The following is a 25,962-nucleotide window of genomic DNA, read 5'->3' on the forward strand; positions in this document are numbered from 1 at the left end:
GTACATTGGGTAAATAATCTTTAACATGGTTTTTGCTGTCTCTACCACTGCCACTGAGGCCGAGGCCCCTAAGGTCCTGACTGTTCGCGAGGTCTACCAACCTCCGTCGGCGGCCAATAGCAATGGACGCGTGGTGCCCATCAAGCATGACAACAAGGCAGACTTTGGAGCCGAGATCTATGGTATTGATCTTAACAACTTCACTTCGGCCGATTTTGCCCTCATCTCTGATGCCCTCCATCGCCACAAGCTCCTGGTTTTCAAAGAGCAGCCGCAAATGCTGACACCACAACAGCAATATCGACTTACCTCATGGTATGCTACCCATAGTCTATATTCTCATTTATATTCATCATTTACTGATCTTTGCTTCTCCTTTAGCTTTGACCCTGACGAGAAGACGGGGGGTTTCGCTCACGGCGCCGACCCTGTACTTCTGTCGGAAAATGGAGTCACCATCTATGGTCTTCCCAACCGGCCAGCTATTAACGCCCAGCCCCAGGTTCATATTCTAGGGCGTGGTGAAGTTCCTCAAGACCATTTCGATTTTCCGCCAGGTTTCAAAGTGAAGGGCATTGACCATGTCAACTTCCATCTTCCACCACACACCCCACAGGAAGAAAGAGATGCAGGCTCCAGTCGATTTTATCAGTGGCACTGGGATGGCTCTCTGTATAAGATTCCTCCGCCACGAGTAGGCTGTCTGCTGGCTGTACGCACACCGAAAGGCCCCGACGTTACTGTTCACTGGGGTGATGGTACTGGGAGAACGATGGACATCGCACCCGGTGCTACTGCTATGATAGCGGGATCGCGGGCACTACAGGTCTTGGAACCAGAACTGCGCGAGATTGTCTTGCACAGTCGTATCGAGTACGCACCGCACGCATTCCAGTGGATGTCAACTGCGCGCAGCACTAAACTCGGTCATCTTATCGAAACGGAGGGGCGCGAGATGCCACTAGACAAACTTTCGCCGTGGACAGAGGATGGAATTTGCGTTTACCCCATGGTGTGGACCAACCCCGTGACTGGGGAGAAGTCCCTTCAAGTCCATGGCCAAGGTGCTTTCAAGTTGTATCTTAAGAACAAACCAGACGGGGAAGAGACGGTGGTCACCGACCTGAAGGAGGTCCGCGCCTTTATGGACAAGTAAGTTTCTCTATTTTTGGCGTTAGGGATCCGTGATGAGCTGACTAGCGACCGCAGGATTATGAGTCCAGTCTTGTCGCCGGAGAATATTTACGCGCATCCTCATCAGGAGCAAGATGTCATCCTCTGGTACAACCGGGCCTTATGGCACAGTATAGTGAGTGTTTTCTTGTATGTCTCTCGCGAAAATGAATCCTAACTATTCACAGACTGAGTTCCCCGAGTCTTACGGACCGCGAATCATGCACCAGTGTAACATTGCAGCGTCGGACCACCCTTCAATGTAGGAAGATGCCTCATCATGTCCTTATGAGCATAGATTATCGCTTGCTAAATGTGATATGTTACTCTTTAATTGAATGCTTGATAGTTGCTCACGAGGAGTATGTAATTGTTGCGAGCGCCTGCAGAAGACGGCTCCTCGACCGGAGTTCGTAACTGATAATGATTTCCACCTGCTTAGCGTATGTCCGCCTAGCTATTCTCAAGTGTTAGTGTTGAAAAGTTTTGCAGCTCCTATAGATTTCTAGCAGGAGAAGGACCAGAGGCATATGAGAACTGAAGGGGGTGGGCGCTTAGGTTGCTTATTGAGTAGCTCAGAGCCCGCTCAGGGCCAGCTCAGAGTGCTCAGCGAACGCCTCACTCCGTGAGCTTATGCCCGAGGTGGCAGGTTTACCGTCCGTGTTATTATATTTTGAAGGTTCCCAGCAAGCACGGCACATCGCTTCAACCGACGTCATGATCCAAATCCAAACCCCGGCTCATCGGCGACTCGGGGATTGACCACTACACTGCATTTAGCACAAGAGGGCAAGTTCAATCAAGCTCGACCAATAATTTAATTTTGTGCTGTAAGCCACCAGACTGGAATGTGGGGTTGACAGCCGATCGCCGCGAAAGGGTCTTCCTTTTTGTGACTTAAACGAAAACTTCGTGCCGTGAACCGAGCGAGGTGAACCGAGCGCTCCGTCTCCATTCAATCTCGGCCGACAATCCGATCCAACGCAGGCAGTCATATCCAGCGAGGAGTCATCGTTGAACAATTTTTTTTTTCTATTGGATTTGTGTTTAATCGCAATTTGCTTTTTCTAGCAGAGAGTTGGTTATATTCGAACGGAAAATGACAGCGGACGTGGGCGGGAACGTCGGCAAGACATCGGAAGCAGCCGAATCACAATACGATTTTGAAAATCTCGTCGAACCACCCATGTCTGCGACAAAAGAACTATCCAAACATGATCGCGGGTGGAGGAGGGTGGTTCGCAACTTTACGCCTTCGTACTTAGTCCCCCATTCCCCTCTGTCAACACAACACACGGAATCGTGCTAACAGTCCTCGAACAGATGGTTCTCCGTCACAATGGGCACGGGGATCGTGTCTATATTACTACACAACTTACCCTATAACGGAATCTGGCTATACTGGATCTCCGTTGTGATTTTCGCGCTGAACGTCGTGCTCTTCGTGACGGGGTGTGTTATCAGCGCGCTGCGCTATATTTTGTATCCTGAGGTGTTCGGGGTTATGATCACGCACTCGGTGCAGTCGATGTTCATCGGCACCTTCCCCATGGGCCTGACCACGATCATCAACATGATCTGTTTTGTCTGCGTGCCCGTCTGGGGCGAGTGGGTGCCGTACTTTGCTTGGGGGTTGTGGATCTTTGATGCGGCTGTTTCGGTGTTGACGGCCGTGTCGTTGCCGTTTCTCCTGTGAGTATTTATTTCTCTTATAGGTTGTTGTTACTGTGCATCATCATGTCGCTGACCAGCATGGTATGTAGCATGGCACACGGCGGAGAAACACATCTGTCGTCCATGACGGCCGTGTGGCTTCTCCCCATTGTGACCTGTGTCGTCGGGGCTTCTTCCGGAGCCATTGTGGCGGAAGTGCTCCCGAACACGCAGTACGCGCTGTGGACGATCCTCGTGAGCTATATTCTGTGGGGGATCGGAGTTCCGCTCGCGTTGATGGTGATGGTGATCTATCTCCAGCGACTAACACTGCACAAGCTGCCTCCAAAGGCAGTTATTGTAAGCATGTTTTTACCTCTTGGCCCGCTCGGCCAGGGTGGATACGGGTGAGTCCTCGTTCCGGCCTTTTAGATTATGGTATGGTATACTGATGACAATGAATTGCTGCTAGTGCCATGAAATTGGGCCAGTGCGCCCAGGCCATCTTCCCTCAGACCCACACGCTCGAGCAAGCATCCGGGCCGATGTTTTATACCATTGGTTTCCTTGTCGCTCTCATCCTGTGGTCTTTTGGACTGGTCTGGCTGTTTTTTGCGTCTGCTTCGATTGCGCGCAGTCGGACCTTTCCGTTTAATATTGGATGGTGGGGATTTACATTTCCACTGGGTGTTTTCGCCTCTAGTACCTGCCAGCTAGGATCGGAATTGCCATCGAGATTCTTTGATGTTCTCGGAACGGTATGTTTTTCTTATTCTCTCTCGGCGGCAGACCTGGCCTTGTCTAACTTGATTTATTCTCGCAGATTCTGTCACTGTGTGTAGTTGGATTGTGGATTATGGTTAGTATTGGAACATTGAAAGGCGTGGTGTCGGGCAAATTGTTCCTTGCCCCGTGTTTGGCTGATCTACGCGTGCCGGAAGACGACAAGAATAAGGACGGGGGCAAGGCAGCCTGAGCATCACGTGATCTGGGGTGGGATTTCGGAATTTTCATTTTTAATATTTCCCAATAAATGATTATTTTATTTTATTTTTCCCTCTTTGTTAGTTCGTGAATCGTGGAGTCCAGCCTCTTCTTCCATCGTGCTGATCGCCCTCGACATCTGCTCGGCATCCTTTCCTCGCACCCTCGCCCTATCGCCTGCTCTCCCGTCGCAGAGTACGCCCCCCTCCAGCTCCTCGCCCCCCTGAGTTGCCTTTGCTTTGCTCCCCAACTGTGCTGACGGGAGTGACTCGTCCGCCGTAGACGCTAAACCCGTTCGGTGCAGTGTGGGTCCTGGCAGCCTCAGGCATCGCGAACAACAAAACACGCGGCCTTCGCGCTTTCCAACCGCAACAGAAAGTGTCCAACAGTTGCCGGCCACACGCCAGGCGCAGGATCGTACCGTGTCCGGCCAGTTGATGGTGTAATCCCAGTCTGCGATTTTTTGCCCTTCTTCTTTCGGGGCAAGGAGTGGCGCGCTCATGGGTCGCGACTGAACGCTGATGATCGACCCGCGCTGCCGCTGACGCAGATTAATTGAAGATGATGGGCTATGGGAGCCATCCTTTCCAGCAACAGCAGCAGCAGCAGCAGCAGCCATCGCAGCAGCAGTCGCAACAGCAGCAATCTACTTCTCAGCCGCAACATCCGCTAGGCCCGCAGGCCCAGCGGCCGCATCACGTGCAGTCGCCATCGCTGGCGGCGACGCCCAACCTACCGCAACAGGGCCATGGCAGTCCGTTTACTAGCAACAAGCTGCCCTTCCAGGCACGGCAGCAGCAAAGCTTTGCATCTTCGCAATCGCCAGACATGCGGAAATTGACATCGGCGCCGTCGGGGGGGCCGCGGCCGGGATATCCCACCTCCGCGAGCTTCCCGCAGTTCCCCGGCCAGTTCACGCCCCAGGGTGGCTCCCCGGATCTGATGTCGCGGAATTCAGATCCCATGGCCCTGCAAAACTTGCAAAGAGGCTTCAACCCGATGGCCCAGGCCCAGGCCCACATGCGCCAACAGCAGCCGGGGATGAGTCCCTCGAATGCCATGTCTCATGCTGCGCAGGGCCTGAACGTGAATGTTTCATCGCCTCAGCAATCGATGAATCGCTTGCCGCAGCAGCACGCGGGTATGCACCAGCGGGAGAGTCACGCACATGCACATCCCACCGCCAGCCCCGCCATGGCCAGCCCGTCTATGTATGCCATCAATCAACAGCAGCGACAACCCCATTCGCAGCCTCAGTCTCCGCAACAATCGCAGCAGCAATTGCAGCAACACCAGCAACGGCATCAGCAGCAGCAGCAGCAGCAGCAGCAACAACAACAGGAGCGCCTCCAGCAACAGAGAATGGAGCATCAGAAGCAAATTCAGCAACAGCGGCTTGAGCAGCAAAAGCAGATGGAGCAACAGCAACAACTGGAACAGCAGAAACAGCATCAGCAGAGATTAGAGCAGCAGAGGCTTGAACAGCAGCAGCGCGAGCAACAGCAGCAGCAACAACGCTTGGAGCAGCAACGGCTTGAGCAACAGAAACAGCAACAGCGCGATCAGCAGCAAAGGCTTGAGCAACAGCGGCTGCAAAAACTCCAGCAACAGGCCCAAGGTCAATATTCGTACCAACAACAGCAGTCTCCGTATCAACAACCCGCTCAAGCCCCGTTCCATCCATCTCAATATCAGCCTCAAGCACAAAATCCATATCAACATACCCAATTCTCCCAACCGCCTCAGCAACCTCAATACCAGCCACATTCCCAATTCCAGCATTACCAACCGCCAGCTCACCCATCGCAAGTGCCGCCACCACACGCATCAGTTCCGTCGACTGCTCCAGCCTTCGCCGAATCCCCCTCTAAGCAAGAACGACAAGAGGAAAAGAAGCCTGCGCCAAAGAATAAGGCTAAACCCCGGAAGTCTGCCCCTGCTCACACTCCCACTCAAACTCCTAACCTACCTCCTTCTCGGCTTCCCCATCTACCGCCTACTCAGCCGTCTACGCAAACACCTATTCAACATTTCCCTACTGCCACACCTACTCAGCCTAATGGGGGACAACAAATGTCCGGTATGCCGGCTGGGATACCTGCCCAGCCAGCCTCAACCCCGCGCCGTCGTGGACGGCCCCGCAAAGAAGAGGTAGCAGCCAGAGCGGCGGCTCAGGCGGCTCAGGCGGCTCAGAATGGACATCCTGGGACTCCTCAAACAGGACAGTCCTCTTTCGCGGCAACGATGACATCAATCCATGCAGCCTCTACAGAAGCACGCGGTTCCGAACAGCCTTCAGCCCCGTTGCTCGGCCAGGATGGAAAACCTGTGATCGGTCCAGATGGAACTCCTCTTCCTTTGAAGCGAAAGCGTGGTCGCCCGCGCAAGGAGATACAACTTGCTTATGCAGCCGCAACAGGCAAGCCGCTGCCACCACCCAAACCAAGAAAGCCAGCTGCTCCCAAAAAGCCCGGCACTGGACGTCCGCGAGGACGGCCCCGCAAGGTGGATGTGGAAGCTGCTAAGGCTGCTGCCGAGGCGGCTCAGGCAGGGCAAAATGGTCAACAGCCATCGTCGGGTGAAGGTGTAATGGATTTCAATACGGCGAATATTGCGGTGAAACGCACTGCTCCCGTGGCGGAGGACGATCCCAGCAAACGGGCCAGGCAGATGCCGCAGCAGGCGCAATTTTCTCAGCCGGGTCAACTGCCATCGCAACAGGCTTCACATGGATCGCACCCAGCTCAGCAAGCGGGTCAACTGTCAGCTCAATATCTACAGCACCAAACCCAGCATGGCCACTCCCTACCGCCACGGGGACAACCCATGTCAATGCCGCCCCATATGCAGGTACAGCACCATCTATCGCCCATCCACCCTCCACGACCCCCACCTCCTCATCCATACATGCAACCCCCAGGCCCAGGACAGCCGTCAATGCAAATGCCACACCAGATGCAGCAGCAGCAGCAACATCCCCAGCAGCAACCTCTACACCATCAGCAACATCCCTCTCATCCCCAGGGCCAGCAGATGCAGCAGCAACAAGGCAAACCACCGGCCCCACAGCATCAAAATCAGCACACATTCCAAGTGCAGCTTCCGCCTCAGCCGAGTTAATCGCCAAACTCAACTCGATCTTTCTTCTACTTCTTGCCTGTTTTAATCCTTATTTCAGCCTTTTTTTTTGTTCTCTTCTGTCAATTGTGGCTCTTATTCATGTGCATATCGCTGTGTATCTCCCTCGGTGCGCTTCTATTTTCTTGCGTTTCGGCGCTACGGATGACGGATGATGGATGAGTATAGGTATATTGTGGACTACTATATTCCTACCTACCCTACTGTCCGTTTAGCATGTTCTTTCTTTTCTCCTGTGTTGAGCGTGGCTTGAAGGTTTTCATCTTTCTCTATCCAGGTCTGGTCCTTCGGTTGTTCTTCATTAGTATATAGCCTTAATCCATGTCATATCTACGTACCTATCTTTGATGTTGTTTTTTTCGGCCATAGGATAGACGATACCAGCTCAGGCTATCCCTTCGACCTCGTTTGCTGACTGGACTGGGGCGCTAATCTTGATGTATGTGAAGGTCTCAATCTAGGAAGATAAAAACGATCATGATGTATGTTACGGAATACTTCTAGCTCCCCATGTAGACTGCGACTAACTAGTTAATCACACCATTTCAACACCCACCTCCTCACCCCTCCACACCCTCCCCTTCGGGATCCGAATCAACAACACACTCATCAGGCCAACTGCTAAGATCCAGTCCCAACGGTGGCGCAATCTTCCTCATAACAGCGGCACACAGCCTAAACGCACGTTTCGACGCTGGGTCCACGACGGCCATGGCGTGGATCCAGAAGAGGGCTTTTCTCGTCTGCGCAACGGCGGTTGAGAGGTCTGTTTCCAGCGTTGCCGTTGTTGTTGCCGGTTCTGGTGCGGGTTGTGCGGAGAACTTTTCATTTGTGTCCATATTGTCTGGGAAAGGGGCAGAAAGAGAGCAGGATGATAGACCCAGCAGCAGAGCAGTGGTGGCTTGCATTAAGAAGTGGAGGACGCTCCACCATGGCGCTGTGCGGGCGAGCCAGGGGAGGCTTGGGGATTCTGGAAGAATGGAGATCAGCGAGCAGGCGGCTTGGAGGCATTGTGTTGCCAGTTCTGCTCGCACGCTAGATGACGAGGAGTGGGAGCGGGAGTGGGAGGGCCGGCGGGATGAAGAAATGTGAGAGCTAGAGGATGATTGGACGGTTGAGGAGGGAGTCGACGAAGATTGCGGCGTCGGTATTGTGAAGCATGGTCGGCAGAGGGTCATACGTGCTGAGTAGTAGTTCATCGCCAAACTGACGCGTTCTCTTGTGTATTGGGCATTGTCATTGGTGAGAATGGCACGGTTGAGATGCCAGGGACCCGATGAGTCGGGATTGGTAAATTGGTAGTTTGGCGGTAATTTGGCGAGCCATTTTTCGAGCCGGAGACCGTAGTTGTGCATGCGGTGCTCGACCTGGGTGCTGCCGAGACGAATACCTTCGATGCTGTAGACCCTATTGATGACGGCCTGCGTGATGATGGATAGATCGATGAGGCAGTGGAAGAAAAGAGAATCACTGGGCTTGCATGTTGTAGTCCAAGAAGAAACTGACGGTTGCTCTCGGAGCTGAGCCACCGGCTCGTGGATTGTAGGCTGTAACTGGGATTCGCGGAGCCTATGGTCCTTTATAAGCTGGTGGATGGCTGGCTGAGTGAAGGATTCTTCGTCGAATGGCAGTGGTGTCGGAACGGAGCTGATGCTCTCGTCGACGCAGGAGGCGCGCCCGGTCATTGACGAGAAAAGACATTCTAGTGAGAAGATGGTCCACCAGAGCCGATACCGGGTTTCTTGGAAGTCCTTTTGGTTTTGGACGTTTGCCATGCGAAGGTTAACGCCTAGAGAAAGGGCAGAGCTGAAAGCCATGTGCGAGAATTTGCATGCTCTGTTGCTGGTCAATATTTGTATGCACAATAGAACAAGAGACAGACCGATTGAGCTGGCCTAGACATAGAAGATAGACAGCCAGTAGCAGCTCGAATTGGATCTGCTGGAGATCACTGTGTTCGAAAAGAACGTGTGGGTGCAGACCTAGCTTTCTGGCTCGGGTCAAATACAGAAAGTCGTCCTCTTGAGCGTGAGAAATATCCGTGAGTCGGCAGTAACGGCAGCCGATGGCGAAGATCATGTTGAGCAGCGCCATCCAATTCCGATGCGGGACGTAACCCCGGTCCAAGAATTGATGATACTGGTCCTCGAAGTGCGACTTGCAAATGATGTTGAACGTCGGATGAACTAAAGCAAAATATGCCTCGAGGTATCGGTCTGCAAGGTCTCGGCTAGGAATGGCCAATGGATCGGAAGGGTCCACGAAGGGAATGTCCAGGTCATCTAGATGATAGTTCACCCTCGAAATGGAAGTATGACCACTATCCGCCGACATCTGCTGCCCATAATTGATTCCCTTGAAGACTGAGTCCTCCGTGACGCCCTTGCTTTCGATATCATCTGCGAGATCCCGCATCCACGCAACTTCCGAAGCCTTCCCAAAGAAGCCGGCAGCGCGGGAGTTCTTGCTGCGGTTCAAATCCTCCTCGACCATATCGATCCCATCTAGTGACGCCATCGACGAGGAGTTATCGTCCTCCTCCTTCTTCTGACTCGACAAAGCGGCATCTGGGCCCTGGTTCAACAAGAGCAAATGGTGTCAAAGTACCATTCGTTGGCTCAAAAAAAAAAGCAAAAAAGCAAAAGCCGTTTGAGGTGCGCACTCGAAAACAGGGAGGTAAACAGTATAGACTTACCTTTAGGTATTTTCTAATCTTGCGCGCTGTAGTAGCATCGGCACCGACCTCAAGCTCACGGAGCAGAGATTCATACTGGTCCACGCGCTTGGATAACGAGCCGAGGCGTTTCTGATCGCGGACCCGTTTGACATCTTCGTAGGAACACTGCTGGCTGTGTTCGATACATTTGCTGCAGCTCGGTCGGTTGCCGTCACACTTGATCTTGCGTTGGCGGCAGGGCTCACACGCCCGTTGAGAGCGGCGGCGGTGGCTGATCGTGGTCGCGTTGGGTGCTCGAGGGATGGCGACTTTATTCCAGGCTACATTGGGGCTGCTCTCGAGCCCGCCACCAGGGGGAGGAGGGCCCGGGGTCCCGGGAGACACTGACTGTGACGAGAACGAGGGGTTCCTCGAAGAAGGTTGGATGAAGTAGCGGTTATTGTTGTTGCTAGGGCCATAGGGAGCCTCGGTGGTCGATGTCCAAGGCCAAAAGGCATCATTGGCTGTGGTGGCACTAGTCCCCGGGCTCACCTGCACGAATTGACTGGGTGGGTTGGCCATAGCACAGTAGTTGTATACTGTTCATTGGAATGAAAAAGGTCCATCAAATAACTAGTTATGTACTTCGAAATTGTTGAATCAAGAAAGACAGAAAGAAATCAAAACAAGAAAAGGTGGGAAGAGAGATGTCGACTGACTTGGAATGGCAATCGCAATAATCGCCCAAAAACGAACAATTCCAGAAGACTTGAGCCGACGCCTTGCATTTGTTCTGCGCGCGGGGAACGGTAGTGAAGCCGTGTCGCCACACCGGTGATCGACTCCGACCACTACCCTGAGTTGTTTGGTGCTTTTGACGTCAGTAGCAAGGAAACTCGACCAACCAATAATGTGACGAACCACACGTCGTTCTCCGCTCGAGAGATGACTGCTAAAAGCTGCATGCAAGTCGCCACTGTGTAATTCGCAAGCAGGGTCTATCGCGGTGGACACCTGTTCAGCACCTAGCTGGTCGATGTCTCTCTGCCAGCACCTCGTCTTTGCCGAGACTCAGGCTTTCATAGCGGTCAAGCATGTCCGACAGCCCGAGACCGGGGTAGTCTTGGAGACTCTGTTCACCCTCGCCGCCAATGCCGTGGTATTTCTCGTCCTCGTTCAATTTCTCCAGACCTTCGGCATATTCGTCGAAGCGACTATGTCCCTGCGACGAGGATTCCTCGTCGAACAGATCCTTCAGCTCATCCGGGATGGAGGTGGATTCCCGAATCTTGCTACCCTGCGCCTTGGCTCGGACAGATTGGCGAAAGATGTGAAATAGATTGCGACCCAGCGACGAGCGGCTGGCCACGATGGAAAACGCACTCGCCAGGGATAAAAAGTCCTGGTCAAGTACGTCGAAGAACTCTTGTTCCAGCATCGTGAAGAGTCCCAGGTTCATGGCGTACATGGCGAAATGGTGCGCGCGACTCACGCCGTACTCGCGGCGATGCAATCGCGTCAGTTCTGCTATGCCTCGTGCGGCTTTCTGCGTCACTTCCCATACATTGTACTTAGTCTCCAGTGTATGTCCCGGAGGACTTTCGGGTGTGTGGGGTGCGTCGGGCGTAGTACTCGAGACCTCATCATCGGAAGTGCAGGTGAATAAACTGATAGTCAACGTATGGTACCGCATTCTACCAAGAGATCAGCACCATCCAGACAAGAAAGGGTTCCGCATACAGCAGCATAATAATATGCGGTGGCAACTTATATCGCACATCAAATATCTCGGGCAAAAGATCATACCAGCGACGAATCCGTTCATACAACTGCTCCCGACTGGCGCGCTTAACGCCACCGAAGATATTGCTGGCGCTGTTATCTGCAAACATACTCCACGAGATGTCGCGTGCGATGGCCGACAGATTGCAGGACTCGTCAAAGAACTGGCTCAGATAGGATGGTCGCACGTCGCGATGAGTTGGATATGGTCTCCAAACGGCTTGATCTTCGGATATGTTACGATCGATGCGGGTCATGTTGACGTGGTCTATGAGACTGGGTCTCAAGAAGCCCGTGTGAACCAATCTGCATTTCCCTGGATGTCAGTAGTTTTTTGGTTTCAGGCTTGACTTGACCTACGTGTCAACCCCGAATAACCCCCATGCTGTCCTTTTGCACGACACCTCCATATCTGGCGACAATTGCTCGGATGTGAGCTTAGGGCCTTTATTACCAACCAAGCCCAAGGCTTCCCCCATTCGAATGGCATCGTGCAGCATTCTATACCCCAGATCATCATTCCGGGACATCGAGTATCTAGCGTCCATTCAGAGGTTTGTTCCCATAACAGAAACAAAACGTACATACCGTTCATACATAAGAAGCGTCCCCTGCAAAGCGGCCAAACTAGGCTGAACCGGCTTCTCTTCCTTCAACCGCTCCGCCTCAGCGAGGAAATCAATCCCCTTAGAAGAGATATCCCCCGGAACGACATACGCTTCCGAGAACTCTGAGAAATACTGTATGCATATCATATCAAGTCAGCAACTCCCAAGATACAAACAGACAATCCAGACAAACATACACAGGCATTACTCAAAATGGCATTCACCAGAAACGGCGTGCAGAACTCAGACCTCAACTCCCCACTCGCCATATGGCGAATAAACACTTCCGCATCCAAAAAGGCATGAAACGGATAATCCCACGTGAAATATAGTGAGACAAGATGGGAGACGAGATCATTATCTTCCGTGACAGTCGTCCACGGCTTCGCGGGGACCTTGCAAGTCGCATCATCGCAGAGGTAATGAATATCCATAACCTTCCTCCGAAAAGACGGGCCTGCGCCTTCAACATTGATCATGCGACGCACATCCTCGAGCTTGTTGACAGTCTCCTGGCTGACCTTGTCCGACGACAAGTCGAGACCGTTCAGGGTCTCGTTGATATAAGACCGAATCTCTTCGGGCGGTGCATTTCGGCGAATAATATCTAGCAACCGCAGGGCCTGCGCCTCGTCGGCTATGCGGATGAGTCTGAAGAGGTCATTCAGCATCTCGCGGTGGTAGGTGAGTTCGTCGGCTGTGCGCTTGGCGGCGATGCGGCGGCGCTGGTCGAGAGATTCATCGAATATGCAGACGCGGTTGAAGGCGCGGCAATTGTCGCATGGTGCTGTGCCAGAGCACTATTTAGGAAATATCAGTATCCAGCTTTGAAGTAGTGGTGGTGGTGGTGAGAATCATCAACCTTGCGCTTGGACTTTTTGCAGGCCAGGCAAGCTGTCGAGACTCGCTTCTTCCAGGTTTGTCCCGAAGGACCTCGTGCCGCATTTCCGAGGGGATTTCCATGTTCTGGGGTCGGCGATGGCCCTGGTGCTAGTTGTCGGTATAGATCACCCATGACGAGACAGGGATATGTACTTCAGCGACGAGTCCTCAAAGATGGTAGGAGTAGTCTGCCGTGTGCTATATATATCCCACGGCAAGGTTGGTGTATAGCATGCCCAGGCCATGGTCACCACTACTTTCTTTTCCTAGCAAGTGTCCAGCCCTGTCTGAGTTGAGGTTTGCCCGAAGATGACGTGCCTCGGAGTCATTAGGAATCACAACCCGCCTATCCAGCAAAAACCGTTGTGGTTCTTGTCTGTCCAGGAAGCCAAAGATGCATAACGAGATTGAAGTCGGGTTGGCCATATTTAGAGCGCGGCCGGACGCGAGCTGTACCTAGGTTAAACGATTCATTTTTTCAAGCAGTTTTTAAGGCCGTAGGAGTATGCGACAGGGAGGCGAAGAAGAAACACCGGAATATATTCCCGATAGGTGATGACTTTCTCAACAACCTTGAGCTATACTACGTTGACAAAGGTTACTTGCTGGGGCAAAGAGGCCTACGACCACGAAGAAGAGCATCTGAAAGACAACGCTGGATTATTGTAATGTAATACAAAAGTAATTGTTTTGCATACTCCATGGAATCCTATCCATAGCAACGAATGCACCCCCCAGATAGCAGCTCAACACACACACAGAGCAAAGAAAATTTTCTTTGCCATCTCCCTGGCTAACCCACATCATCTTCATAGTCAATCTAGTGCTCCAGGATTCTCAGACTGCCCTGAACAACGCAGTTCTCCAGCACCGAACCAGGGGGGATGTCAATGGTGCTGCCCTCGGTGGCGACAATAATGACAGTGCCCTTGAGGGTGACGTTGCGGCCCAGGTTGACAGCACCGGTAATGGTGAGATGGTCCAGCTCGACAATGCGAGGAATGCTGGCAATGCGCTTCTGGAAATCGGAGACCTTCTTGAAGTCCGAGCCAAGCTTGATGACGGGCACACCGCCGAAACGGTTGGGGTCCATCACGAGCTGGCCGTGCTCGAGGCGGTACAGATCGGACTTGACGACCATCAGGTCTGAGCAGGTCTTCACGGGCAAGAAGCGGCGGCGGGGCACGTTGACACCGTGGGCGTTCTTGAAGTGGCGGATAGCGGCACCGACAGCCGTCTCCAGCTGGTAGATCGCCTGGTCGGCCTCGCCCTTCTTGTCGGCGGGAATGGACTTCTCGTTGGCGATGATCTCCATCTCCAGCGAGTTCTCCTCGACGACACGCTTGATGGCGCGGACATTCAGCCAGATGTTGTTCGTGTTGAAGTACTTGAACTTCTTGATGGACTTGAACTCGTTGACGTGCTCCTTGGGCACCTGGGCAATCTCAAGCAAGCGGACCTTGCCATCGTAGTCGATGATGGTACCGCCCTTGACGTCAGCCTTGGTCTTGTCCGTCAGCTCCATGATGTACTCGGACTGAGAGTCGGCCATGTGCTGCAGGATGCGGAGATCCACCACCGCACCCAGGTTGTCGGCATTCGACAGGAAGATGTACTCAATGCCGCGGGCAATCAGCTTGTCCAGCGTGCCGGAGTTGTACAGCGACTCGAACACGTCACCGTGGCCTGGCGGGTACCAATCCTGCAGGGGAGCATCGAAGCTCTTGGGGGCGGGCAGCAGCGAGTCCTTGACGATACGGGGATAGCGCGACTGGTTGAAGGTGATGATGTCGACGTTGTGACCCTCGTACTTCTTAATGATGGACTGGGTGTCCTGGTCGGTGTTGAAAGAGTTCATGAGGACAAAGGGGACGTTGACGTTGAAGGTGCGGTTAAGGTGCTCGATCTGGCGCACGGAGAGATCCAGGAAAGACATGCCCTCACGGACCTCGATGACGGACTTGGGGCCGACGCAGCCCATGGAGGTACCCAGACCACCGTTGAGCTTCACGACGGCTAGCTTGTTGAGGAACTCGACCGATGCATCGGCACCGAGATCCTCGTACCCCACAACCTGCGAGGGCTGGGGCGGCGCGATGCGGTCCCAGTTGACGGAATTGCCCTTGGCCTTGTCGTTCAGAAAGCGGCGGAACAGGGCGAAGAAGTTGTCCATCTCGGCCTCGAAGCGCTGCTTCTCCTTGGGGTCGGGGACGGTGTCGGCGAGCGCATTCAGGGCATTGCGCATCTGTGAGGCGGCGACGCTGGTGGAAGCATTCTCGAATGCCTGGATGGGGGCGGAGGTGGTCAGCTTAGAGTTGTGAAGGAGTGTGGAATCTGCCATGGTTGATGGGCAAGTAAAATAAACAGTAAAGGAAGGACTGGAATTAAATGATGGTAGTGGGAAAAAGATGGTTGGGGGGCCAGAAGGGGAGAGAGAGACAGGAAATGAGGGGCGCGTTTGGGTGTGTCAGTCAAACAAGGACAGCGCGGCCAGAGAGGTATGAAGGATCAAAGCAGGCAGGAACGACGAGCCACGCCCTTTCACGATTACTTACCATGTGCGACTGGGACTTGCCATGGTGCTTGGTCTCGAAGGAACCCGCATTCGAGGCATCACTCGCGGCGGCGCGGAGGTGAGAAGGGAGTGCCTTTGCGGCCATTGTGTTTTTGTGTCGGGAGTGGGTAGAGAGAGGGTGACGGTCGGAGAGAGACTGGGAGGCAAAAATAAAAGGTCAGATTGGGGCGAAAGAGACGCACAGAGGCAACGTGTATTTAAGCAGGCAGAGGAGGGGTGCTTTGCCACACGCCGCGACGATCAGGAAAAAAGCAAGCGCCTGCAGGAGTGGGAGGGATGTCAAGGTGCCGTCATTGGCAACGGGACGGGGGCCGGGCGGTGCGGGACAGTGACAGTAGGTGAGTGAGACAGGGAACTTACTAGGTTGTGGCAAGGAGAAGAGTAGATTGGAAGAGTAAGTCCAGAAGAGAGAGAAGAGGAAGAACAGAGAAGGAAAGGAAGAAAGAAAGAAAGGGAGCTGTTGGTTGGTGGGGGAGGATCCCGTGATACCAAACACAACGATGCCTTCAATGCCCTCCTTACTCGTTACTGCGTCGGCTAGGATAGCTCGATAGATAGATGTACCTTGAACTCTTTTACTACAACTGCTATCTATATGCGACTATCTAGTCGTCGGACACTCATTCTCCCAATATGAACATTCAATGACACCATTCCCGTTTCCAAATCCAGACCCAGCCCCTATCGTTCCGGGCCCGGGATTCTCTCGTGCATACCCACACCGGACCCACACCGCCGCCAATTCTTCACAGCCAGTGCTTGGGACATGCGTAGCGCCCTGTCCGATCTTAATTAAGCTGAGTGTGGTTCCTATGGTTCAGTGGGGCTACATATATCTGGATTTGGTATCCATATCGTAGTCCTTCTTTCTCGTCTCCCTTTGCCCTTGCCCTTGACTCCCTTTATACCTAACATTGGATATTTCTCCCTGTCATGATCCTTCCTGCTGGTTCCTTGGAATGAACCTCACAGACCTACCCGCAGGAGCTACGACGCGGTTTTAAAATTCATCGTTGTGGGCTGTTCGCCTGACTGTTTTGTACTACTATCCATACTAAGAATGAGATACAGCTATATCAATGGGAGTTAGAGTAAGAACTTGGAGAAAGATGTGTCTAGAACAAGAAATGAGACATGGAAATTGTTGTTTACTGCTTAAGAATGCTCATCCCGCACTATGTATGTGATATATGCCAGTCAGGTCAGACCTATAATTCCCGCCAAGTCCGACATTGGAATGGTGCCACTTAACCCTTCTAATACCAACTACCGGTAACCTCTTTGGGAATACTGCCCGAGGCCTATGTGCATGATGCTCGTTTTGCCGGCCTGCTGCTCCTCGTCCGGGAGATGCCGCCAAGTTTCCCCGGCTACATCTATTCAATTCATGTATACTGAGAAGGGCCTTCAGACAGAAACATGATACACTAAAGAAATAGTACCAAGTGAATGGGGATATGATCAGATTGGAATTATCCAAGGAAAGCCCTAGAGCCGAGCTCTGGCCCCCAGCACTTCACTGAACACACTGTCTAGCCGCGCGATAGCATCCGAGCTAATCTGATGGTGAAAGACGATTCTTTTTCCGTCCAATGCAATCCCGTGCTTCCTTCCGATCAAATTCCACTGTCCAACTTTGACTCCGGCGTGATCCAGGTCGACCCATATCTGGTTTGTTTCCACCTCACGTAGAAGTTTCCCGCCGCGTTCCACCCATACCTTTCCCACGCGATTTGCTACCTCATGCACCGAGCGTAATTTGTCTCGACTTCCCCAAACTCCAAACCCGAACTGCTCCTCGACTGCAAACCGTGCTACAGCTGCCAGTGGCCCCGACTGTCTCATTCCTCCTCCGATACTTTTCCTGATTCGGCGTAGCTGCGCAATCAACCGCGATGAGCCGAGGACCATGGCACCCACAGGCGCCCCTAAGTTCTTACTAAAATCCAAGCTCACCAAGTCGCAAAGTCTGCAATAGTCGTGAATGCTCCCAGCTCTGGCCGCTACAGCTTCCCAGAGTCGAGCACCGTCAAGGTGCAGCTTAATGTCGCGATCATGGGCCCACTGGCTGATTCGCTGTATCTCTGCCAGAGGGACGATGCTGCCACCAGTGGTGTTTTCAATGCTAATAACCCGGGTTGGACACTTGTGAACGTCGTCTGTGAGAATTGCGCGTGCCATGATATCCTCCAATGTCATGTATCTCCCATTTGAGGGCCGGACCTCTTGGACAGAAGCACCACTCATTCCAACACTGCCGCCTTCGAAGTGAATGATATGTGCACGTGCATCAGCCAGAACGGCGTAGGGGGGCTGGGTCAACAATGTCCGGATAGCTAATTGATTCGCCATAGTCCCAGTGATGACGAATGCGCCTGCTTCGTGGCCACATAGAGTCGCGATATGAGCTTCGAACGAACTGGTCGTTGTGTCTTCTCGGAAGACATCGTCTCTGAGGCTGGCTGTGGCCATGGCGGCCAGCATGCCCATGGATGGAGTGGTCACCACATCGCCTGCCTTTGTTAGCGGGGGTTGAGAGGCTCATTAGTCTGTTCTTACTGCGGAAATCTATCTCAGAATTGCGTGTCGTTCCCCATAATATGTTTTGAGGAGCTGGCTTCACCACACTGCCTACAGTGTTCTTTGAGTCCATATTTCCCCCCCCCTAAAGGTAGGAAGTCAACCTGCAGGAGGAGCCTTTATTTTACAGCACTAAAGAAATGTTCTAGTTACTATTTTCAACTAAGTACTGATTTTTCAGCCGGAGGACCGTGCCCACCAATCTTTAGTCTAAGTCAAATAAGAATTCGAGGAAGAACTGGTTCGTTCTCATACTCCACTTCAGCCCTCGTCCCGTATAAGCAGCCACTAATTATCCACTACAACCCTGGCATTCCTCTCTACTCGGTAGAAGTTCAAAATATGCCCTTCTCTCCTTATATTTGCCGATAGCTCGCTCGGTCCCTTTGTCGTTGAATGTCACATCATGTATGCGGGGATCAGGATAAGGTGGTGAGCTGCCCGTAGCAGGAACCATGATTCTACACGCGGGATGGTAACAATGCTGCAATCTGAGCTATCGTAAGATCACTGACCGCTCTCCTGCGGCTGACGACTGCTTAAAAGCTGAGAGTAACCACGTGTACCAAGAAACTGATTGGTGCACATGTCCATAGCGTCCTGCGGCCGGGGAACTCTAAAACCAACCACCCACATACCAGAGTGGTCCTCGGTTCTAGTCTCCAAAATTCCACCTACATGTCAAACCGATCAAACACACTGCAGTACGACCTTGTTTCTTGGCTCGGCATTTGGATCCGGAGTCTACAAAATCCCGTTCGATGTCAGCCACCAAAGCTTTCTGCATGGTTCCCATATTCTCTCGTTTCACTTATCAGGACTGTCTTAGTGGGACGATATGGAATCTCATAATTTACCTCTATCGGTCAGTGAGGTAAGAAAAGAACCAGAGACTGTCACAATTCACGCCCTAGAGAACGAGGCTGTTACTCCAGCGCAGCTTTTTCGGCACGGACTAGAATTATCTCCCACTGGCTATGTACAATGGCGAAAAGACTGCAAAGATCACCCTCGCAATTGGCATGTGTGGAGGAAGGCTTACGACACCAGCATAGTCATGTTTCTGGAGTTCTATACGTGAGTCGTCTCTACGGTCGCTTCAGAATCATGAAATTGCTTATTGGCTTGACTCAAAAAGAACAGCTATCAGCACAACAGGGGTGAGAATGCCGAATCGGCTCCAAGGAACGAAGTATCCTGTTAACCAATTGACTAGCCCTCCGCAGCGGAACTGGCAGAAGAAGATTACGGCACGAATAGAATCACCCTGCTTGTTGCGTTCAGCCTCATGTAAGACAGACAATGCATCACCCGGTACCCATGCCCATGATTTAAATCCATAGGTACCAGATCGGTCAAGGATTAGGCGGTCTTGTAATCCCATCTTGCTCCGAGCTCTTTGGAAGACGGATGCCCTACATCATATCCTGCTCTTTATTCAGCCTATCCTGCATGATTGTGGGGGTGGTTCCACACATCAGTGCGGTTTTCGTTGGACGGTTCCTTTCAGGGCTTGCTTCTGCCGTCCCCTCCGTCGTGATTTCCGGGACCGTTGAGGATCAATTCAACTCCGAGCATCGGGTGTGGCTCGTCTTGCTCTGGAACGCAGCCGCCACTGCTGGACTTGCCTTTGGGCCGGTCTATGCGTCGTGCATCTCCGGAGTAGCCAGCTGGTAAGAAGCAACGCAGACACGTTTGAATGTTGAACTGAGACTGGAGAAGGCGTTGGATATTTTACAGTGCGGCTATTGGCACCGCGGTCAACACTGTTCTTCTGCTGGGCATGCGAGAGAGCCGACCAAGCAAGTTGCTTCGCAAGAAGATTGCTTCGCTATCACAGGAATCGCCGGGTGCTCAACTCAAGTTCCATTCTGCGGACCCCTTTCCGGATCTGGCGGCCTTTGTCGATGTCGTCTTTATCCGGCCAACGCGGATGATGGTGACAGAGCCGATCCTGATAATAGTATCGGCTCTGAGCGCCATCTCTTGGGGGATTGTATACCTCTTCTCGGAATCCATAACCAGAGCGTACTTAGGGCTAGGCCTCCCTAGATCCAGTGCATCCTTCCCCCTCCTCGCCTTGATTGTCGGTGTCTGCATCGGCGTATTGCCACACATATGGGATATCCGCAAAATGCGAGAAAAGAAACGCCGAAACCTGAAGATCGAGCCCGAAGACAAAATCTTGGGATTTGCGTTCGGTACCCCGGCACTCGCCGCCGGCTTGTGGTGGTTCTACGGCACAACACCGCCAGCCATGTGGAGGGCTCATTGGCTACTTCCGACAGCTGGCCTAGTCCTGGTGGGTTTAGGGGTCAACGAGATCGCATATACGCTTAGTGGATATCTCACCGATACATACACGGTCTACTCTGCTTCTGCTTTTGCGGGACTAGCTTTTGTCCGCGCCCTGGTTTCCGGTATCATGCCGCTTATCGGGTATGCCATCTTCGATGGATCGCAGACAAGGCTTCCGGGGTTCATTATTGCCGGAATAGCAACGATGTTCTGCGTTGTGCCCTTTATTTTCTTTAGGCTCGGCAAGGCGCTTCGCTATCGAAGCCAGTTTGCAAGCTATAGCTTTGAAGTCCACATGCGGACACAAATCGGGGAGATGTAGAGGTTTACGATATTGGAAGGAGGGAGGTGGGGGTGGTGGATGCATGCATGCACAACTAGACTGAATTAGATGGGAGTAAAATATCAATACCAACTCAATTGCATTTGCATACAATACTCTTTCTATTTGCAGTTTCGAAAGCATGGCAAGCACCAAATAAAAATAGAGTGAAAAAAAAAACCATAAACAATTCATCGCCCTGGGCACACTTTGTCCGAAAAGAAAACAAAGCCCAGTAGGCGGAACGAAGGATATCACAATCAAAAAACAAGATATCATTTTCAAACCATCCATCCTTATCCAAAGCACCCAACCCAATCAAACATCATCATTCAACAGCAACTATCCCCCATCAACATCAACCCCGGAACCCTTGAATCAAGCACCGCTAACTTTCCGTTTACTCAAAAAGCTGCGCCGATTCATCTTCCCGGAAGCAGGCGAGTCAGCCATCACTGAGGCTGCATCGCCATTCGTAGAGTGCGAAGTAGTAGGCCGCAGACCCGCTTCGGACGAGTTAAAGCTGCTCCGAATAGTCACTGTACCCTCACCAACAGGAACGGGCTTGTCCTGATCCGCCACGGAACCCTGGTCACCAACGAAGAACATCGCCTCGCCGAGGGTGTCGTCCGATCCGAAGGCTGAGTGGTCCGTGACGCGGATCTGGTACGATGCATCGGCGGTTGTGCTCGGAACGCGGAAGGACTCGTCGTAGGAGATGGGGCTGTCACCGCTGGCTTTGTGGGCTTTTGTCTTGTGGACTGTCTTTGCGCCCTTGGCGCCCAGGGCGAGGACGAGGACGCGCACGTTGGCGGAGGAGGGGAATCCGGACGCTGAGACGATGGTGATACTCGCGGTGCCTTTTTCGCCGGCGCCTGTGCCGCCGAGGATGGAGGCCGTGCTGCGGTTGCGGGAGTGCTCCTTGGTCGGGGTAGTGTGGCCCGAGTTGGTGGGTGAGTCGCCGTCCACGAGAGCGGCGGCGGGTTTCAAGCCACCACCGCTGGGAGACTCGTGGGCCTCATCTTGCGTGGCCAACGATGCGTTGTCCGCGTCGTTCTTGTCCTTGTGGTGCACTTTCCCCATCACACCGCGGCGCAGGAAAGACGCACCACGGATAACGTTGCTACCGACAAAGCCAACGCCCTTGATGGGTGCGCCGATGACCTTGCCGGGCGTGGCGAACGTACCCGAGAAGGTGGAGGAGCCCTGCCGAGAGCGGATCACGTAGGTGGGCTTGAACAGGAGCTTGAGACGGATGGCGCCAGACTTGCCGTTCAAGGGCAGGGTCATCTCATGAACGCTGAAGGGCTCGAGCTTCTCCAGGTCGATCGAGGTAGCACCCAGGAAGTCAGCCTTGTCACCAAAGTCCCAGTCATAGACATCCACATGGAAATCAGCGCCAATGCGGGACTTGATAGACGTCTCGAAGAACTCGTTCCACGCCGGGTGCAGCGTTTTCTTCTGGACCTTGGTCTTGAATACTTCCTTATCGACCAGTCGGAATTTGCAGTAAGGGTCGCTATAGCCATTGCGGTCGGCCGAGGGCAGATCCGCAGCGTCGAGGACCTCCACTCGCAGAGTTCCCATGTTATTGATACTTTCTTTCGGGTCGAGTTTCATCTGTGCAGGAATGTACCGTGCGCTAACTGTAACTTTACTGATGTCGCCTTCCGGCGAACGCAGGGTAAGCTCGGTAGGCGTGTACAGAATACGCTGCAGGGTAGACAGCGTGTCGCCCGTCAACTTGGCAACGGTGTGCTCGTCGTTGCTTTCCTTGGTATCGTCCTTGCGCACGAGACGCAGGGTGATCTTGGAAAATTCAAGCTCACGCACAAAGGCATCACCAACTGCAAGTCATGGTCAGCACATTGCCCCTCCGTATATAAAGGAGGTACATACTATCTTCGAACTTGGCATTTTCAGAACGAATCTTGGGCGAGATGTAGGCCGGGAACATATAGTCGTCCATCAGAACCTCGAGATGCACATTACTGTGTGCGAGCTTGCCCTCGTGGAATTGGAATACAATAAATCCAGACTCTGTATCTCCGTTAGCATCTGATCAAACCAGACCCCCAAGAGGTACATACCGTATTTAGCGAGGTCCTCCGCACTGATGTAAGTCCTGGGAATGCTTTTGACCGAGCGAATAGAACCACCCTCGGAGTCGCGAGTGGTCGGTCGCGATGCGCTAGTCTCCAGACTGGCACGGCCGTTGGTGGTAGGCGAAGTAGGTTCCTTTCCGTTTGAAGCGGCGCCATTGGACAAGGCTGTGGAGGCCTTGGAAACCTTTGAGTCGACGCTGGCAGACTTGGAATGCATGCTCTTGCGCGGCATGCCATCTGCAGCCTGCTCTTCTGCCTCGTCCTCCTGTTCAACCTCCTCCTCCGGGTTGACAACCGGAATGGTGGGGTAGAAGGCAACGGTATAGTTGAGTTGGCCCTTGATGGGACCATTGCCAATGCGAAGACCAGCGCTGAGAGGTGCCTTCTCATCATCGATTTCGTATTCGCCGGCTCCATTTTCACGCACAAAGTCGGCAGCCTTGATATCCGCCCAGCCGAGAGTTCGGTCCTTGTTCATGGATTCCTCATCCATTACCTCCAAAGTGAGCTTCTCGCGGGCGCTGCGAATGGGGATGTAGACCACCTCATCCCATTCGGGATCCAAGTTGCTGCGAAATGTCACGGTGCGACCACGGGTGACACCCGACAGCAGGACACGGGCGTAAGGGTCGGATTTGCCCACCGCCTCCAAATTCCGTAGGTTGGTGGCACTCTTGAAATGGAAGCGCATGACGCCAATGGGGTCAATGTAGCCCGCTGTACCAGCAATGCCGGTGAGGGCGACGGGTTTCCACTGCAACATCATCTTGACACGGCCACCCTTGACACCGTGCAGATGGAACCATTGCTGGCCGCGCTCCATCATCTTCTTCATATCGTTCATCTTGATCTGGTACCGACCAATGATCGGATCGGTCATAAGGTCGCGATCGTCCTTGATGATCACGCCCAAGCGAGCAGCCTTGCTGTCCGTCACGAGGAACTCCTTGGCGTTATCCTGGAAGATGGGGTTGTTGGTACGCTTCAATTTGCTGGTGGTGTGGATCTCCTTGCCGTTCAAGAGCAGCACAGCGTAGGGGTTGAGCTTGCCGATCATATTCTTTCCATCGAGATCCTTGGCCTGCTCGACGGTGAATTGGGCAATACCGGTATTCAGCTCCGGAGGGGGTAGCTCCTCGCCAGTGTCCGATTTTGCCGCCTCGATAACCGGGAAGAAGCGGATGTCACAATGGACCGCACCACGACTGCGACCGCTCGACTGCACCTCCAGATAGAGACCCTCTTGCGTGGGCTCTTGTTCCAGCTTGTCCAAGGCAAAAGCGGCAGTTCCAAGCTCTTTGTCTTTGCGATACTCGTTCCAGTCGTACGGCACAATGCTCAAAGTATCGGAAAAAGAAGTAATGATCACGTATATAGTCTCGTTCCAGCGAGGGCTGGCATTCTCGTGGACAGTCTTGGTCCGACCCAGCTCCGTGCCGTTGTTCAGCGAGACCACGGCGTATGGATCCGGAGTACCAGAGAACTTGTCTGGGTTCTTCAGCTGGTTGGCGCCGTGCAGCGTAACCGCCACCACACCAATGGCCTGGTCAACGGGATTCCCTGCCAGCATCTTCGCAATCTCAATGGGGAAGACATTCGGGTCATACATCATCGGCTGCAGGTTGGCGTGAATCTGTTCCTTGATGAAGGACTCCAGACCCGGAATGAAATTGATGTCGAATCCGAGATGGTCGCCCCCCAGAGGCTTGCACACGTAGTCGATCTCGGGCTTGTCCAGAAAACAGATATCGACACGATCGATGTGAGGGAAGGGGAGCTGCAGCTTGACCTTGACGCGCATCAAGCCCGTGCATGCCATGTCCTCGACAATGACATCGAGCCCCGTGCTAACGACACCTCTGCCAACCCGCACTTCCAAGACAATCTTGGGGTTGATCTTGTTCTTCAGCTGGCGCTCTGTCAGGTCCATGGTATCATTGGGCGTGAAGCTAAACTTCCAATCCATGATGACGGTGTCTGATTCGGTCTTTGGGTATGTCTTGACGTGCTCGAGACGCGGCGGCTTGTTACCAAGAATGAAGGTCTTCAGACGCAGGCTGTCCAGGAACGCAGGGCACGATGTGCTCAGAACCTGATCGACGGAGCTAATGATCGTGTCGCAGATCACGGGGGCATAGATGGGCCAGAATTTAACCAGGAAGCTGTTGATCCACTCAAGACTCTCGGTGTCGGTCTCGAGACGCTGCTTGGCCATTTCACGGTGGACATCATCCCGAAAATTGCGGCGGACTCGGCGAATCGACGTGCGGTAGTAAGTGCTGCACGCGGCCATGACGAAGAGTACCCAGCCGAGACCACCGCCCAGAGCAGCGATCAGCCACGAAATCAAGCAGGCGAACACGATAATCCCAGCATTGTGGTACCAATCTGTGGAGCATCTCTGTCAGCACCGCAGCGACAAACAAGTGTGGGTGTGTACAAACCTCCAAAGAGCTTGTCGGACAGTCTGCCCTCTAGGAAAGTCTGATGATCAAGCAAGGTGCCCTCCGCGTCCTCACCGGCCAGCTTCTCGGTAATGAACGTAGGCGCCCATCCGGTGCGATTGCGCGCCCAGCGAAGATCCTCATCCATTTCCTTTCCGCCCTTTTTCTCCTTGAGTGTAGCATCCTCGGCCATGATCGCAGTGGCTGATTGCGGGGGCGGGAGGTCATAGTCTGCCACGCCATCATTCTGAAATTAATTAATTAATTACTGCATGCACCACGGAGCCTAGAGTACCCACCTTGTCCGTAACGACGGCCATTCCCTTAGGCTTCTTATCACGGAGGGACTCACGCGGCGCGCCCTGTCCGAGTCAGTCACTCCGTCACCCATTGCATAATTCGCGAAGAGAGGAAACTCACTGAACCAGCCGCCTCGGCCTTATCCTCAGGCGAAGCATCCGGGTCGAATTGATAGGCTGGGACACCAGCCTTGCGAGTCTCATCGACAAGCATCTCCTCGACCTTATCTGGGTTGACCTTGGATTGGGGATCCTGGTGGAGTTCCTGGGCAGCCTCGATGACCCCTTCCTCCTTCATCTCCGTGTTCTCCGCAGCGGCGGACGCCATCTCGGCGATCGGTCGGGTGTGTCGAATGCAAGGGTGGGAAATGGCAAGCGACCGCACAATCTGGCGCTAGCTGGGGTGAGGAAGAAAATGTTAATGGGCGAGTTGAGTTGGAGAAGAGAATGAAAGATGCGGGGA

General features: G+C 53.2%; 9 protein-coding genes across 9 annotated transcripts; 4 read left to right on the forward strand and 5 right to left on the reverse strand.

Annotated features, from left to right (window-relative positions):
- Positions 1–25: 25 nt before the first annotated feature.
- PFLUO_LOCUS3458 (uncharacterized protein) lies at positions 26–1,156 on the forward strand (the record flags this gene model as incomplete). The annotated part of the gene is made up of 2 exons (XM_073780707.1): positions 26–315; positions 382–1,156. 2 exons carry the CDS (start codon positions 26–28, stop codon positions 1,154–1,156), a joined length of 1,065 nt encoding a protein of 354 aa, XP_073637535.1.
- A 1,356-nt stretch (positions 1,157–2,512) lies between these two features.
- PFLUO_LOCUS3459 (Plasma membrane sulfite pump involved in sulfite metabolism) lies at positions 2,513–3,802 on the forward strand (the record flags this gene model as incomplete). Its single annotated transcript, XM_073780708.1, has 4 exons — positions 2,513–2,865; positions 2,937–3,233; positions 3,299–3,584; positions 3,650–3,802. 4 exons carry the CDS (start codon positions 2,513–2,515, stop codon positions 3,800–3,802), a joined length of 1,089 nt encoding a protein of 362 aa, XP_073637536.1.
- A 569-nt stretch (positions 3,803–4,371) lies between these two features.
- PFLUO_LOCUS3460 (uncharacterized protein) lies at positions 4,372–6,930 on the forward strand (the record flags this gene model as incomplete). Its single annotated transcript, XM_073780709.1, has 1 exon — positions 4,372–6,930. One exon carries the CDS (start codon positions 4,372–4,374, stop codon positions 6,928–6,930), a length of 2,559 nt encoding a protein of 852 aa, XP_073637537.1.
- Positions 6,931–7,508: 578 nt separating this feature from the next.
- PFLUO_LOCUS3461 (uncharacterized protein) lies at positions 7,509–10,186 on the reverse strand (the record flags this gene model as incomplete). Its single annotated transcript, XM_073780710.1, has 3 exons — positions 7,509–8,784; positions 8,831–9,522; positions 9,644–10,186. 3 exons carry the CDS (start codon positions 10,184–10,186, stop codon positions 7,509–7,511), a joined length of 2,511 nt encoding a protein of 836 aa, XP_073637538.1.
- A 436-nt stretch (positions 10,187–10,622) lies between these two features.
- Positions 10,623–13,009, reverse strand: PFLUO_LOCUS3462 (uncharacterized protein; the record flags this gene model as incomplete). Its single annotated transcript, XM_073780712.1, has 6 exons — positions 10,623–11,271; positions 11,411–11,692; positions 11,747–11,923; positions 11,975–12,126; positions 12,192–12,794; positions 12,857–13,009. The coding sequence occupies 6 exons, from the start codon at positions 13,007–13,009 to the stop codon at positions 10,623–10,625; spliced, it is 2,016 nt and encodes a 671-aa protein (XP_073637539.1).
- Positions 13,010–13,696: 687 nt separating this feature from the next.
- PFLUO_LOCUS3463 (UTP-glucose-1-phosphate uridylyltransferase) lies at positions 13,697–15,536 on the reverse strand (the record flags this gene model as incomplete). Its single annotated transcript, XM_073780713.1, has 2 exons — positions 13,697–15,160; positions 15,432–15,536. The coding sequence occupies 2 exons, from the start codon at positions 15,534–15,536 to the stop codon at positions 13,697–13,699; spliced, it is 1,569 nt and encodes a 522-aa protein (XP_073637540.1).
- Positions 15,537–16,939: 1,403 nt separating this feature from the next.
- Positions 16,940–17,941, reverse strand: PFLUO_LOCUS3464 (uncharacterized protein; the record flags this gene model as incomplete). The annotated part of the gene is made up of 1 exon (XM_073780714.1): positions 16,940–17,941. The coding sequence occupies one exon, from the start codon at positions 17,939–17,941 to the stop codon at positions 16,940–16,942; it is 1,002 nt and encodes a 333-aa protein (XP_073637541.1).
- Positions 17,942–19,814: 1,873 nt separating this feature from the next.
- Positions 19,815–20,651, forward strand: PFLUO_LOCUS3465 (uncharacterized protein; the record flags this gene model as incomplete). Its single annotated transcript, XM_073780715.1, has 1 exon — positions 19,815–20,651. The coding sequence occupies one exon, from the start codon at positions 19,815–19,817 to the stop codon at positions 20,649–20,651; it is 837 nt and encodes a 278-aa protein (XP_073637542.1).
- Positions 20,652–21,029: 378 nt separating this feature from the next.
- On the reverse strand, positions 21,030–25,827 carry PFLUO_LOCUS3466 (Tricalbin-2; the record flags this gene model as incomplete). The annotated part of the gene is made up of 6 exons (XM_073780716.1): positions 21,030–22,498; positions 22,551–22,691; positions 22,742–25,144; positions 25,201–25,447; positions 25,500–25,562; positions 25,621–25,827. 6 exons carry the CDS (start codon positions 25,825–25,827, stop codon positions 21,030–21,032), a joined length of 4,530 nt encoding a protein of 1,509 aa, XP_073637543.1.
- Between the last annotated feature and the right edge of the window lie 135 nt (positions 25,828–25,962).

This window comes from Penicillium psychrofluorescens, assembly GCF_964197705.1.
Source record: "Penicillium psychrofluorescens genome assembly, chromosome: 2".
Classification (NCBI taxonomy): domain Eukaryota; kingdom Fungi; phylum Ascomycota; class Eurotiomycetes; order Eurotiales; family Aspergillaceae; genus Penicillium; species Penicillium psychrofluorescens.